We start from the raw sequence: 14,290 nt of genomic DNA on the forward strand, positions 1-14,290 counted from the left end.
GTCGGTCAATGTACAGGCATGCCTCAGCCTGCCATTTCTTGCCGTTTGACTGACCCTGCTCCACTTCTACTTGTAAGCAACGTGATTTTCAAGTGCAGGGCGTAGTTAGTATACCCGATGTGCAGTGCCTCTGAGATTTACAGTCTGCTTTAGTTCATTAGTTAGGCACGGCGCAGATTTCCTCCACCCTTCTCCGGTCTTTAGCATATTTGTCATATAGTTGAAGTTTATTAGTAAATGTTCTGTACCATCAGCGTACGCAGTACAGTCGACAACATACCACAATATACTGCCAGAAGCACACAACAGACGGACGTCTTAAAATTTGTTGGCCTCGATAGATTACTGGGGCGGCTCGAGATGGGCACTCAAGTCGAGAGCCATACATCAGCTGTGGCCCTACACTGCAGGGGGCTGCTAGGCCACCGGCAGCGGATAGCCGCCAACCAGGTTGCATGCCGCTCAGGCGTTACCCGCAATGCTCTTGTCTCTCCACACCTTTCACACTGCAGCGGACGCTGCATGGGTAGTGCCTTGTTTATGTTATTTTCACTTGTCAGCACATTCACAGCAGCCCGTCCAGTTCAGACTTTGAAGAGAATACGCTATGCACACCCCTACACAACCTAATCTTCTTTGGACATAGTATGGCATCATTAGTTAGTCATTCAGTAAACACTTCTGACAAGTCTGAAGTAACATGAAAAAAAGTTTTTATCGTACTGTAGTAGAAATACCTGTAAAACCATATATATTAAGAAATACTGGCAACATGTTGGAACTTCAGTGGTTTTTACTTTATGTAAGAGTACAAAGTAACAGTCCAAATCGTAATTTCTTTTCTTACATCTGGTGGCGACCTATTTCAGTTAACACCACCATCATCGAACCAAAATTGATTTACCCCCACTACCTATGCAGCCCGTGCTCGGAGCCAATGCGCAATATCTAAAGGTAACCGTCTCGAACTGTTAACTGTAGTCAAATGTTGGTTACAACAAACGAAACTGGTCACCACCAATAGAAAAAAAAAAAGAAATTGCAATTTAGGTTGTTGTTCTTAATCGTGTATATTTTTATCACTTCGTACTTTTGCCTTCTTTCTGTGGTTTCCAGGCTCAACATCAGACCCATTTCGTAATTCCGCAAGCAATACGAAAAATCAGTGCTTGTTGGTGCAAGCAAATAATTGTTCCAAAAACATAATGTTATTTACTAATGCACTTTACATTGTGGGCAACCAAAGCTGTAAGAATGCATTCTTGTTAAACAAAACCGGAGCAGCTGTTGAATAATCCTTCATTATGTAATCGGTTTTGCAACTTAAAGTTGCATCATCACGTACATATTCAAACCATTTATAGCAAAACGTTGAGATTACTGGAGACCCCAGCACTCTCAGTCAAGTATTCTTGAAGGACGTTTTAAGAGAACTTGGCAGAGTGATGGGGGCGTCCAGTAACCTCTACGTTTTGCTGTAACTGATCTGAATATGTATCTGATGATACAACTTAAGGTTGCGAAACTGGCTGTACGAATGTAGGATTATTCAACAGCTGCTGCGGTTTTGTTTAGCAAGAGTACTGTAGTTGTTCAGCATCCGTTTCATCAAATAATAATAAAAATGGTTACTGATGCTGGTCCGGCCACAAAACCGGCATAAGGGTTGTATATTTTTTCCCCAGTTTTACGTATGGACCACTACTGGGAGAGTTGTGCTCGTACGTGCTTATTAGTGATGCCATCACATGTTGCTTTCTATCCCCTCAATGAAGTGTGGAATATAACATGCTGCACGCGTAATCATTTTTACTGTGATGTAACTTGATAACGCCCAGCACGGGAAATTAGCTAACCGTTAGTTAATGAAATAAAGTGTTTAATTCAAAATACAAGAACAGGTTACGCATCCAAGTGACTTCCTTGAAGAATTTCCTAAAACATTACCGATATGCACTTTGAGTCATTAACAATGTGTCTACCATTTTGTTTCATCAACATGTGAAAATGTTAGAAGAAAGCATTCATACTCACAGAATTCTGTTTTGCTGATCTGTTTGTCTCCTGTATTTGCATATGATGTATGCTCGCACTTTTTGTCGTCACATTTTCGAGCGGCATGAACATAATTCCAAATTTTTTCACTTGCAGCGCCACAGATTTCTTAGAACGTTGATATATAGAATTTAAACAGAGGTTTTAGTGTAACTCAACAAAAGATGTTTGGTAGCATAACAACAGCGTTTAGACTTAAAAGGGAACAAAATTGTAAGCTGAAGATATTTGTCTTCAGCAAGGGTCCACAAGCTTGGTGTCCCAAAAATACGAATCATAAATAAATAAGTTGGAATCCCGTATAAAAACTTAGTCCGGAGACAAACTTGAGGCTTTAATATGTAGGCTGCATTTAGTACACCCTGTAGTCTACGACGTTCAGTGTGAAACATTTTACTTTGCAGAAGCTGCTTCGCCCTTCTCGTGGCTCCCGCTACAAATATTATTCTGGATGCAGATACCAACGCTAGCAGTTCCTCCTGCCCTACTGATACACTGATACTATAAAAGACTCTTGCAGTTGAGATCTCTGCAGGTAATAAAGTAAAACATGGAACTGACCAGAATTTTGTTAAATATCTGATTCACGGTAACAAATTTATAAGCAGTCAGTCATTTATCTACGGAAAATAAAAAATTATAGGATGTCATAGAGTTTCAAGCAAAGTCAAACTGGAATTAACAACGTTCGCGAACCATTCTGAGGCAATCAATAGTCTCCGACGAATGTTTACAGTTGTTTCCATGAATATGGATTAAATTAACAGTACTAAAAGCAAGTAGACGTTATCAGTGGGACAATGGCAACAGTGAAACAATCAGTCAACTTACAAGTGTTCCTAGAATCTACAGCTCTTAACACCACGAGGATAACTGCACTTGCGACCACGTGCAGCATGGGTGTTTTAAGTGTTATTAAAAGAGGTGCATGAAAGTAACGAGTGTTGTCGAATAATTCTCCCATAGAGCGTGTGTATCCGCGACGATTGCTTTTCTGTGCGGTTCTAACGGTGGCGTAGCTGAAGTGTGTACAAGGAATATTAAATATCAAACGTGGCAACCCTTTTAGGGGAGACACACACACACACACACACACACACACACACACACACACACACACACACACACACACACACCGCACTTATCAGAAAATATAAGTAGTCGGCAATTCTTTAATAAGTGTCGGGGCAAAGAAAGTAGGAAATTTTAAATAGATCACAACATCTCCATAAGGGTCACATCTAGTAAAGCGCTGAGTTGTAAAAACTAACCTTCAGCTTGACGATAGCTTTACCTTTGTGATACTATACCCAGTATAGGTAACTGCCTCAATAGTTTGTGCATTCGAAATGTCTTTCAATCACAGAATCTGATCTTCACGGAATGTGGTGAAACGAACGTATCTGACTCGATGCTTTCGATTTGATAGTCAATAAGAAGCATTTGCCGTGTGATGTCTCCGTCTCTTACAGTAAATATCGAAGGAGAGTAGCGTGAACTTCTGAGCAAGCAGTGGTTATGAAAGTTGATCGGTGATAAGGCGACCAATATTACGTGGTAGAATCGTTGTAAACGAGACGGCATCTACTCCGAAAAAACGTTGGCGATTTCATTGGCCACATTGATTACTTTTCTTTAACGTAACACAGCGACAGATCAAACCGCCTGTCTTGCAGAAAGTTCTCTTCATTATATGGTTTATTAGAGTGTCCAAGCGATGAAACCTTGGCGCAGATCACTGTTTATTTTTTTACATCAAGTCCTGCCGATGATGATTGTATATCCGCACCACTGCGTCCCGTGTTAAAATGTTGCCGGAGACCTTTTCAGTGCAACGCGTATCGGAAAACAGGTCATAAACCAAGAGTCCTACTTATCGAATGAAGCTGGAATTAAGAGCGTTACTACTTGATGTGATGCACCAGTCGCCATCGTCTTCGTTCCCCCTCTATCCAACATCTGGTCGGGTTACGGTATCAATGGTACTTCCCCACTTTACTCCGTCTTTCGACCATTCTTCTTCCACAATTTGGTTCCATCGCAGGTTTCTCCTCCTTAAACTCATCTTTATTGTATCAATCCCTCTTGTTCTCGGTCTTCCTCTTGGCCTCTTGCCCTCCATCTTGAACATCATTCTTCTTGGTATTCTTCCCTCCCCCATCCTCTTCACATGCCCAAACCATTTTAATCTATTCTTCTCAATTTTCTTAGCCAACTTCTCCACTCCAATTTCCTTCCTAACATCTTCATTTTTCACTCTGTCTCTCCTCATCTTCCCTAACATACTTCTCAGAAACTTCATTTCACTGGATTGTATCCTGCTCTCCTCTCTTCTAGTCATAGTCCAAGTCTCTGAGCCGTGATGCCCTTGTATGGCTACAAAATACACGCAGCTGTGCCCATATTCCCTGAATGACGCGTCCAGCAGAGCTTGTGGCGAAGTCTTCCACAGCTGGCAGTCGATGGAGTAGATCTGGGTATAGTCGGTCATGTTAAAGCATTACATGGACAGATCCACGTAATTTCATGTACATTTAACGTTGTAAAACTATGGAAAGCACAAAAATGTGCACTTATCTATTTATTCACTGTAAATACACTCCTGGAAATTGAAATAAGAACACCGTGAATTCATTGTCCCAGGAAGGGGAAACTTTATTGACACATTCCTGGGGTCAGATACATCACATGATCACACTGACAGAACCACAGGCACATAGACACAGGCAACAGAGCATGCACAATGTCGGCACTAGTACAGTGTATATCCACTTTTCGCAGCAATGCAGGCTGCTATTCTCCCATGGAGACGATCGTAGAGATGCTGGATGTAGTCCTGTGGAACGGCTTGCCATGCCATTTCCACCTGGCGCCTCAGTTGGATCAGCGTTCGTGCTGGACGTGCAGACCGCGTGAGACGACGCTTCATCCAGTCCCAAACATGCTCAATGGGGGACAGATCCGGAGATCTTGCTGGCCAGGGTAGTTGACTTACACCTTCTAGAGCACGTTGGGTGGCACGGGATACATGCGGACGTGCATTGTCCTGTTGGAACAGCAAGTTCCCTTGCCGGTCTGGGAATGGTAGAACGATGGGTTCGATGACGGTTTGGATGTACCGTGCACTATTCAGTGTCCCCTCGACGATCACCAGTGGTGTACGGCCAGTGTAGGAGATCGCTCCCCACACCATGATGCCGGGTGTTGGCCCTGTGTGCCTCGGTCGTATGCAGTCCTGATTGTGGCGCTCACCTGCACGGCGCCAAACACGCATACGACCATCATTGGCACCAAGGCAGAAGCGACTCTCATCGCTGAAGACGACACGTCTCCATTCGTCCCTCCATTCACGCCTGTCGCGACACCACTGGAGGCGGGCTGCACGATGTTTGGGCGTGAGCGGAAGACGGCCTAACGGTGTGCGGGACCGTAGCCCAGCTTCATGGAGACGGTTGCAAATGGTCCTCGCCGATACCCCAAGAGCAACAGTGTCCCTAATTTGCTGGGAAGTGGCGGTGCGGTCCCCTACGGCACTGCGTAGGATCCTACGGTCTTGGCGTGCATCCGTGCGTCGCTGCGGTCCGGTCCCAGGTCGACGGGCACGTGCACCTTCCGCCGACCACTGGCGACAACATCGATGTACTGTGGAGACCTCACGCCCCACGTGTTGAGCAATTCGGCGGTACGTCCACCCGGCCTCCCGCATGCCCACTATACGCCCTCGCTCAAAGTCCGTCAACTGCACATACGGTTCACGTCCACGCTGTCACGGCATGCTACCAGTGTTAAAGACTGCGATGGAGCTCCGTATGCCACGGCAAACTGGCTGACACTGACGGCGGCGGTGCACAAATGCTGCGCAGCTAGCGCCATTCGACGGCCAACACCGCGGTTCCTGGTGTGTCCGCTGTGCCGTGCGTGTGATCATTGCTTGTACAGCCCTCTCGCAGTGTCCGGAGCAAGTATGGTGGGTCTGACACATCGGTGTCAATGTATTCTTTTTTCCATTTCCAGGAGTGTAACTTCAAATCTAAATAACTTAGTCAAATTAATTTGGCTAAATGTAACTGTATTTTCATAAATAATATTTAAAGATATAGCGACAGTCAGTCTGTGACTGATGGTTATCGACTGAAGTACCTTTCTTTTGTTTTGGGAAGTAAGTGAAAAGTGTTCCTGCTCGGATCTCTCTCTCTCTCTCTCTCTCTCTCTCTCTCTCTCTCTCTCTCTCTCTCTTGTATGTTAGCCTTTACACAGACAGAATATACTACAGCTGCGTTTGTTGCCTATCATTAATTAATCTTACTTTTGTGTAGACAAATGTGATGTGTCATATATTAGCATTAGAATCATTTGCAATTAAATTAATTCAGATTAGTTAAATCTAACGGTTTCTGATTTTAACAGTTCTCTTAAATAGATGTATGATACATGAAATGTTTTAATGCTTTATTGTTTCACCCAACGACCAATACTAGCTTAACGGGTCGTTGCGTGGAGACGTAGTGGTCGAATATAATTAGTATTCTGTCATTTATTCATTTGTAACTTGCTACAGTGTCCCTGAGATTAACCGCCGATCATCACGAAGCGTTTTGTAAGCTTGAATGCATGGAGAGAGAAAAAAAAAGAAAAAAAAATGGGAAGAAGAGAGGTTCAAATGGCTCTGAGCACTATGGGACTTAAAATCGGAGGTCGTCAGTCCCCTAGAACTTAAAACTAACTAGCCTAAGGACATCACACACATCTATGCCCGAGGCAGGATTCGACCCTGCGACCGTAGCGGTCGCGCGGTTCCAGACTGTAGCGCCTAGAACCGCTCGACCACACTAGCCGGCGAATGCGTGCAGGAAACATTAAATAACTTGGCCGCAGTCTCCAAGCTATGATTTCGTTTCGACTGTAAATAAAAGATACCGACTCCGCAAAACTTATGGTGGTATTGAAAGGCGTAATCTTTCCCATATTTTATCACATTTTTCTGGAAGTCTATTTGGCCACTAGCAAAGATTAATCCATCATCGACAATGACCGTCTGATAAAGTTAATTTAACAGTTTTCTTTCTATTTAAAGTCACATTATCATTCACTTCAGTAATACTGCGTGTGCCGCACACGTCTGTGACAGCAATGGAAATGGAAATGAGCGTTTGGCGTCATTGGCCGGGAGGCCCCTTTCTGAACAGGTCCGGCCGCCTTGGTGTAGGTTTTATTACATTCGACGCCACATTGGGCGACCTGCGCGCAGGATGAGGATGAAATGATGATGAAGACAACACAACACCCAGTCCCTGATCGGAGAAAATCTCCGACCCAAACGGGAATCGAACCCGGGCCCGTAGGACGGCAATCCGTCACACTGACCACTCAGCTATCGTGGCGGACGTCACGGCAATGAAGTGTGATGTATCTGCCTGCCGCTCGACGCGACAGGCCGGCAGAAAAGACTTACGTGTTTGGACATGCGGGGAAGCGCGCGCCGTGAATTAATTTGCCTGATTTGTTGAAGGATCAACGAGGACTGCCCAAAGTATACAGCAGGAATGTTGTTCCACTCGCAGCCATGTAACACGGTGTAAGGACGACGTTCGTAAAAATGTCCTAACGGACAGGAACCGGAGACGGGTGTCACCCCCTGTCATTGACAATCGTTTCCAAAACCCCGACTGGAACTGCTGCTGTCAGTGAAGGCAGGTCCATTTCGACTAGTTTCCAAGCGAACACAGTGAAGGATGCTAAATACACTAGACATTTACAGTGGGGCACCTAACAAAGAGGCAATCGTCCACAGTGGCACGGCTTCAATATTGAGTCTCTGGAATGGTCAAAAGACGTAGAGTGCACTGTCGGCCTTATGAGGAGTTTAACCTGCACTGTGTGGATGGCGCAGTTCAAGCCAGAGGTCGTTCGGTGATTTTCTGGGGTGTTACGACATGGGAGACTAGTTCAGGTCACGGTGAATAAGCACCAGGAAATTTATTCCAACATTCTCGTTGATCACGTGTTACATTTTCTTCTACATCTTCACGATGAATATGCTGTGGAAACTCCCATGTTCAAAGATGAGAACAGCCGCATTCAAAGGGCGGCAGGCTTCGGTTCCTGGCTTGATGAACGCTTAGGCATCCTATACCGTTTCGAGTAGCCAGCTAAATCACTTAACAGTTTCCACAAAAAATGTCTAAGACTATATGGACAACGGTACCACAACCCGGTAGCGCAGCGCAGTCTAATCGTGAATGAGACGCTTCAGTCGGATATGGCACGCCTGAAGGAACTAGCGGATTCTCTTCCTCTGCAGAATGAGGCCAATATCAAGACTAGAGGCGGTGTTACACGGCATTAGCGTGGTTACTCACGGGAATGACTAACTTTTCTATGCGACGTGTTTACACGCCACAGTTAATATGCTAGATCTGATATTGTGAAGTACGTAGTTCGTTGTCAGACAATTTTAGCAGGCCTACCAAGCGGGAGGTGTGCATTCAACGGCAGCTATTACAAATAGTGACCATTTTCTGTCATTGCTATAGTTCAACTAAAATTGCTTGGTAGCTGACACTTCACGCGCTGGACGTGGTTTCCACCAATCAGAACGCTATACGTCACACCTGAACCGTTCACCGTCGCCAAACTGCCACAACAATTGGTCAGTTCACTTTCGATTCCTCGTCCGGCATTTTTTCTTCGTGTGTTTGGATCGCGAATCGTGGGTCTGGCACTTTTATTTCGTATTTCATCACACATTAAACGACACCAAAAACAACACACACACACACACACACACACACACACACAACGATGCTAATGAAATACAACAGTTTGATGCACTAACCAAATACTACTGGATACTTTGGCAAAGGCGCGATTCAGTCTCACAATACACTTATCATGGTCACAGAGAAGGGATTACATATGCTAAGCTTCGCAAGACACTGCGTCAAGCCGAACTTTTAAAGGCTAAAATTCATAGAATCTTTTCAAATGCATAGAAACATTTCTTTTTCAAATCTAATCAAAAATGTTTCATTAATATTTTTATTCGATTAATTGATATAAACGCATTTTTTTATTTTTTATATCTAATTCTTTGCCGCGTCATTTTTGTCGCTTATTTAACTTTTTATTTGCTCTTATTTTTCTGTCATTCTTTTTTTTCGTATGGAATATGCCTGTGTCGCCTATAATCTGCAGCCAAGTGCCGACTCGGAGTAGTCATCGGTTAGTAACGCGGCAGCTCTTGTAGGCAGTGTGACGATAGCTTCAGCTAACCAATGACAGAGAAAAATTACAGTTTGCTTTTAATGCTGAAACTGAATTTTTCTGTCTTGAGTTTGCTTGCAGAGCTTTGCTTTAACTGCTGTGAAAAAAGCGATCGCGATTTTAGTTCTGCCGCAGATCGTTGCCGGTTCCCGTTTTCTCGGGCACAATGCACACCACGAAGTTATAGTCAACTTAGGACATGAATTTAAATTTAGTGCTACAAAATGCGACGTCTGCCACAGTTCAGTCACTGGTCGCTTATTAAAATCAGTTGTGAACAGAGCATCTGGGATTTCCATCTTATACCGCGGCGGCCGCATCCAACATTGCTCCATGTTACACATTAATAGCATTTGTGAAGTGACCCGCCGTGTTTGTATGTCACCTGTAACCGAGAGGTAGCCGGCAGCCGATGTGGTAATACTGTAGCGGCAAGTAACAAGAGGTCAACAATCAAGTAATTTCAATCGTTAGTATACTACACACTCTTGAAACAAACTTGTTTTGTTTTATTTTGTTTGTCTGTGTGTGTGTGTGTGTGTGTGTGTGTGTGTGTGTGTGTGTGAGAAAGAGAGAGAGAGAGAGAGAGAGAGAGAGAGAGAGAGAGTGGAGAAGGGTAATACTCACGTCGACGGGCTGTGGCGGCGTGATGCGCTCGTTGCGCGCGGGCGCCGAGTGGTGGTGGTGCAGCGGCCGTGGCGACGCCATTCCCAGCGTCAGGGGGCGCGTCGGCGCTGGTCGCACCGTCAGCGCCACCCTCGTCGACGCTGCGCAGACAAACAAAACACATTTAAGTCTCACTACTGCCATCTGAGGCATTATATTATATACGTAGGCGATCAACTGTGCCTAGTCACAACTGACAATAACAGGAAAATAATCAGCTTACATTCATCTGGCAACACTACGAATATATGACAATCTTGTAACACGTACAATCTGCTCAGAGAGAGACCCAACAATAATTTGAAGCCATATTGACATATTTATCTATGACTGCAAGTCAACATCGAGATTCTAACTGAAATGACACGAGTTCAAAAATTCACACCCCAACACAAATTTGTATTCAGTACTCTTAAAACACAAAGTATATGACATTGAGGTTACACGACAGCAAGACATGCCGAAGACATTCTGCTGACAACACCAGGATCGACATACCGATAGTCAAATCGAAGCTAGCCTTCTTTTGCCCGCCATCTTGTTTTCTGCACTGCTGATTTGTCTTGTGTTATCGTGTTTCAAAGTCATCCTTGTCAAGTTTGTGAAAAATGGTAAAGAAGTCAAAGGGAGCCATGAAAACACCTATATCTCAGCACATCACAAGAAGACTGCCACGCCACATGTGAACAGCAGACCAATATACAAAGTGACATCCCCTCTTACTAGGTTATCCTCCTCTCTCTCCACAGGATGATCACGGCATTCATGCAAAGAAACTTGGTTGTATATACAAGGTTACTGCAGCATTTAAATTCGCATAATTTGCTGTCAAATCTACAGTTTGGTTTTAGAAGTGGTTTAACAACTGAAAATGCTATATTCTCTTTTCTCTGTGAGGTTTTGGACCGATTAAATAAAAGGTTGCGTACGCTAGGTGTTTTCTTTGATTTAACGAAGGCTTTTGACTGTGTTGACCACAAAATATTACTGCAGAAATTGGACCATTATGGAGTAAGGGGAGTAGCTTACAATTGGTTCGCCTCTTACTTTAAGAACACAAAGCAGAAGGTAATTCTCCGCCATGAGAGTGGTAGTGATGTTCAGTCCCAATGGGGCACTGTTAAGTGGGGCGTTCCCCAAGGGTCAGTGCTGGGGCCACTGCTGTTTCTTATTTATATAAATGATATGCCTTCTAGTATTACAGTGATTCAAAAATATTGTTTGCTGATGACACCAGCTTGGTAGTGAAGGATCTTGTGTGTAATGTTGAAACATTATCAAATAATGTAGTTCATGAAATAAGTTCGTGGCTTGTGGAAAATAATTTGATGCTAAATCACAGTAAGACTCCGTTTTTACAGTTTCTAACTCACAATTCAACAAGAACCGATATTTTTGATCAGACAGAATGGGCATATTATAAGCGAGACGGAACAGTTCAAGTTCCTAGGCGTTCGGATAGATAGTAAGCTCTTGTGGGAAGCCCACGTTCAGGATCTTCTTCAGAAACTAGATGCTTCTTCATTTACCAGAAATAAGTGACAGTTCAACACGTTAAATAGTCTACTTCGCATATTTTCATACGCTTATGTCGTATGGTATTATTTTTTGGAGTAATTCTTCTGATTCAAAAAGGGTATTTTTGGCTCAAAAACGGGCTGTTCAAGCTGCATGTGGTGTAAGTTCGAGAACCTCTTGTCGACCCCTGTTCAACAGTCTGGGAATTCTGACATTGTCCTCACAGTATATATTTTCTTTAATGTCGTTCGTTGTTAGCAGTATTAGCTTATTCCCAAGAGTTAGCAGCTTTCACTCAGTTAATACTACGCAGAAATCAAATCTGCATGTGGAACGCACTTCCTTGACTCTCGTGCAGAAAGCAGTGCACTATTCTGGTGCATCCATTTTCAATAAGGTACCACAAGAACTCAAAAATCTTAGCAGTAGCCCAAACACTTTTAAGTCTAAACTGAAGAGTTTCCTCATGGCTCACTACTCCTATTCTGTCGAGGAGCTCCTGGAAGAGCTGAAAAATTAAGCAAATTCCAGTGTTACATTGTTGATTTTCTTTATTTAAACTTACGAATTGTCGCCTGAATACGTTTCTTATATTTCATTTTATCTGTTTCTACTATCGTGTTATAATTTCATGTATTGACTCGTTCCTTGACCATGGAGACTTCTCCTTAATTTGGTCCCACGGAACAATAAACAAATAAAAAATAAACAAGGCAGCAATCGTGCTACTGTAGTTTGGGGGGAGGGGGGCATCATAGTAAACTGACGATGATGCCTACGCCACGAAATTCACCATATCTGAACGTGATGGAACACATCTGGGACATAGCTATCGCCAATTTCGCACCCACAAACCGGCAGCCCGAATTTTACGGGAAGTGCGTGACCTTTTCGTAGGGATCTGGTGGCCCAAAGCCCCGGAAACCTGACGAAGACTTTCCGGATGCATGCCATGCTGTATCGCTCGTGTACTGCGTTCCACTGGTCGACCAACACGCTATTAAGCAGGTGGTCATGATGTTCTGACTGACCATTTTAAGTCTATCCCGATGGACGGCCGCCGTACAAAGGCATACGTCGTCTTGGCTTTTCGGCATGCACGAGCCGGCTTCTGGTACCCGGCAGAATTTGGCTGCGTTCGACACAAAATACATGCTGCGTGTTGTGGTTGAAGCCAACCAACCTGACTGCAGCGCCACAGTCTTTACGACAGCATCAGATTATTCCTTAATCTTTTAAGCAGGAAACAAGAATCTCTTTCTTGGGAGGTGCTATTAGCGGGGTAATGTAAAGATCAATCAGAGTTGTTGCATCCTGCTCCCAAGGCACGATTGGCTGAAAGTCCTCCATGTTTAAACAATTTTGGGAGACATTTAGAGTTCAACAAATCGAGAAGGCAGTCAGCAGCCCTCCTGGGTGTATGAGGCAAATCGTGGGCTCACGGGATGGAGGTTACGTTTAAAAGTGTATCATATTTCTGAATTCGAAAATTAGTCAGTGACTGATGAAGTTATTCTGCCAGTATGAAAGCAGAATTCGCAACAGTATTTCCACGTGTGGGCGTGGAACTCTTGTTAGGCATTTTCGGATTTTTAGGTGAGTGTTGCGGCATAGTGAGTGTGTACGTCGTAGATGGGCAAAGACCTCATATCTGATCGTGGAGCCATTAGGTAGCTGAATACAGTGGTTAATGGTAGACACTGGCTTGGCAGGGTGTCACTGAAGTAAACAAACCGTACTTTTCAACACCTGACTTAGGTCGCTATGTATTGCTACCTTTCCAAGAACTCATCAACTTATCCGGCTCCGTCAGTAAACATTTTCCTTGTTACACAAAGGAGCAAAACGTCGCGTATTTTGTCTCGTGCGCATCGCACCGCTAAGAGTGCGCTGATTCTGGCCATGGCCACGAGTATTCCCTAGTGCCCCTCTGATTTCAGGACACACACACACACACACACACACACACACACACACACACACACACACACACACACACACGTACACGTACACATTCTTCTCCTAATCATTTTCATTCCTGTACCCTCAGATTCCGCGAACTTTCGCACCTGTTCCTCCAATCTTGCAGAGTGTGTGTGTGTGTGTGTGTGTGTGTGTGTGTGTGTGTGTGTGTGTGTGAGAGAGAGAGAGAGAGAGAGAGAGAGAGAGAATAATTTTCAAGCTATGGCGGCTAAACTCCTAGCAGCTAGATGAGATTATTTACTAGCCATAGTGTTGGTATAGCAGCACAACGGAATCATCGGCAACCAATTTTATTTACATATGTTGCTTGCCGTAGTAGATTAATTCCCCCCTCACCTGACTTATACGTATAATGTTATACTGATACTGCATTCTTTTTTTCTTTCAAAATGTAATTTGTAAGCGGTGAAACGTTACCGGAAATCGTTTTTCATTCTATTATCAAGAGGTCACTGAAATCTTTCCCTCAGCCGTCGGAAAGTAACTAAAACGGACTGGTTAAGCTTTTTATTTTAAAAAATATGCATTCCAAATGTACCGTATGCACATAATTTCTTTGTAAAACTGACAGTCATAACAGGGTCATGTACGAGACGGATTTGGGAAAACAAGTGTTAGAGCTGCGTTTTTTAACAGCGTCTAAATCCCTCCAATGAAAAAATCGGAAAATCATACTGAAAAATGAAAGATCAGTGAAATTTTGCCATCAATAGCGCATATTGAACACAATAATTAGCGCAGAAATATGAACTAAAATTTCATGTGGTTCTAATGAAAATAGTGCGAGCTTATCTGACAGAGGAAG

The 14,290-nt window shown here is 43.8% G+C and overlaps 1 protein-coding gene across 1 annotated transcript in view; it reads right to left on the bottom strand.

The window, feature by feature from the left end:
• LOC126456070 (rho guanine nucleotide exchange factor 12) overlaps nucleotides 1-14,290 on the bottom strand; it is a 1,154,422-nt gene that overhangs the window by 787,302 nt on the left and 352,830 nt on the right. Inside the window, exon 5 of the mRNA XM_050091825.1 lies at nucleotides 9,946-10,085. Within this exon, the coding sequence (XP_049947782.1) occupies nucleotides 9,946-10,085 (140 nt within the window). The remainder of the gene's footprint in view (nucleotides 1-9,945; nucleotides 10,086-14,290) is intronic.

Source organism: Schistocerca serialis, chromosome 2, assembly GCF_023864345.2.
Source record: "Schistocerca serialis cubense isolate TAMUIC-IGC-003099 chromosome 2, iqSchSeri2.2, whole genome shotgun sequence".
In the NCBI taxonomy this organism is placed as follows: Eukaryota; Metazoa; Arthropoda; class Insecta; order Orthoptera; family Acrididae; genus Schistocerca; species Schistocerca serialis.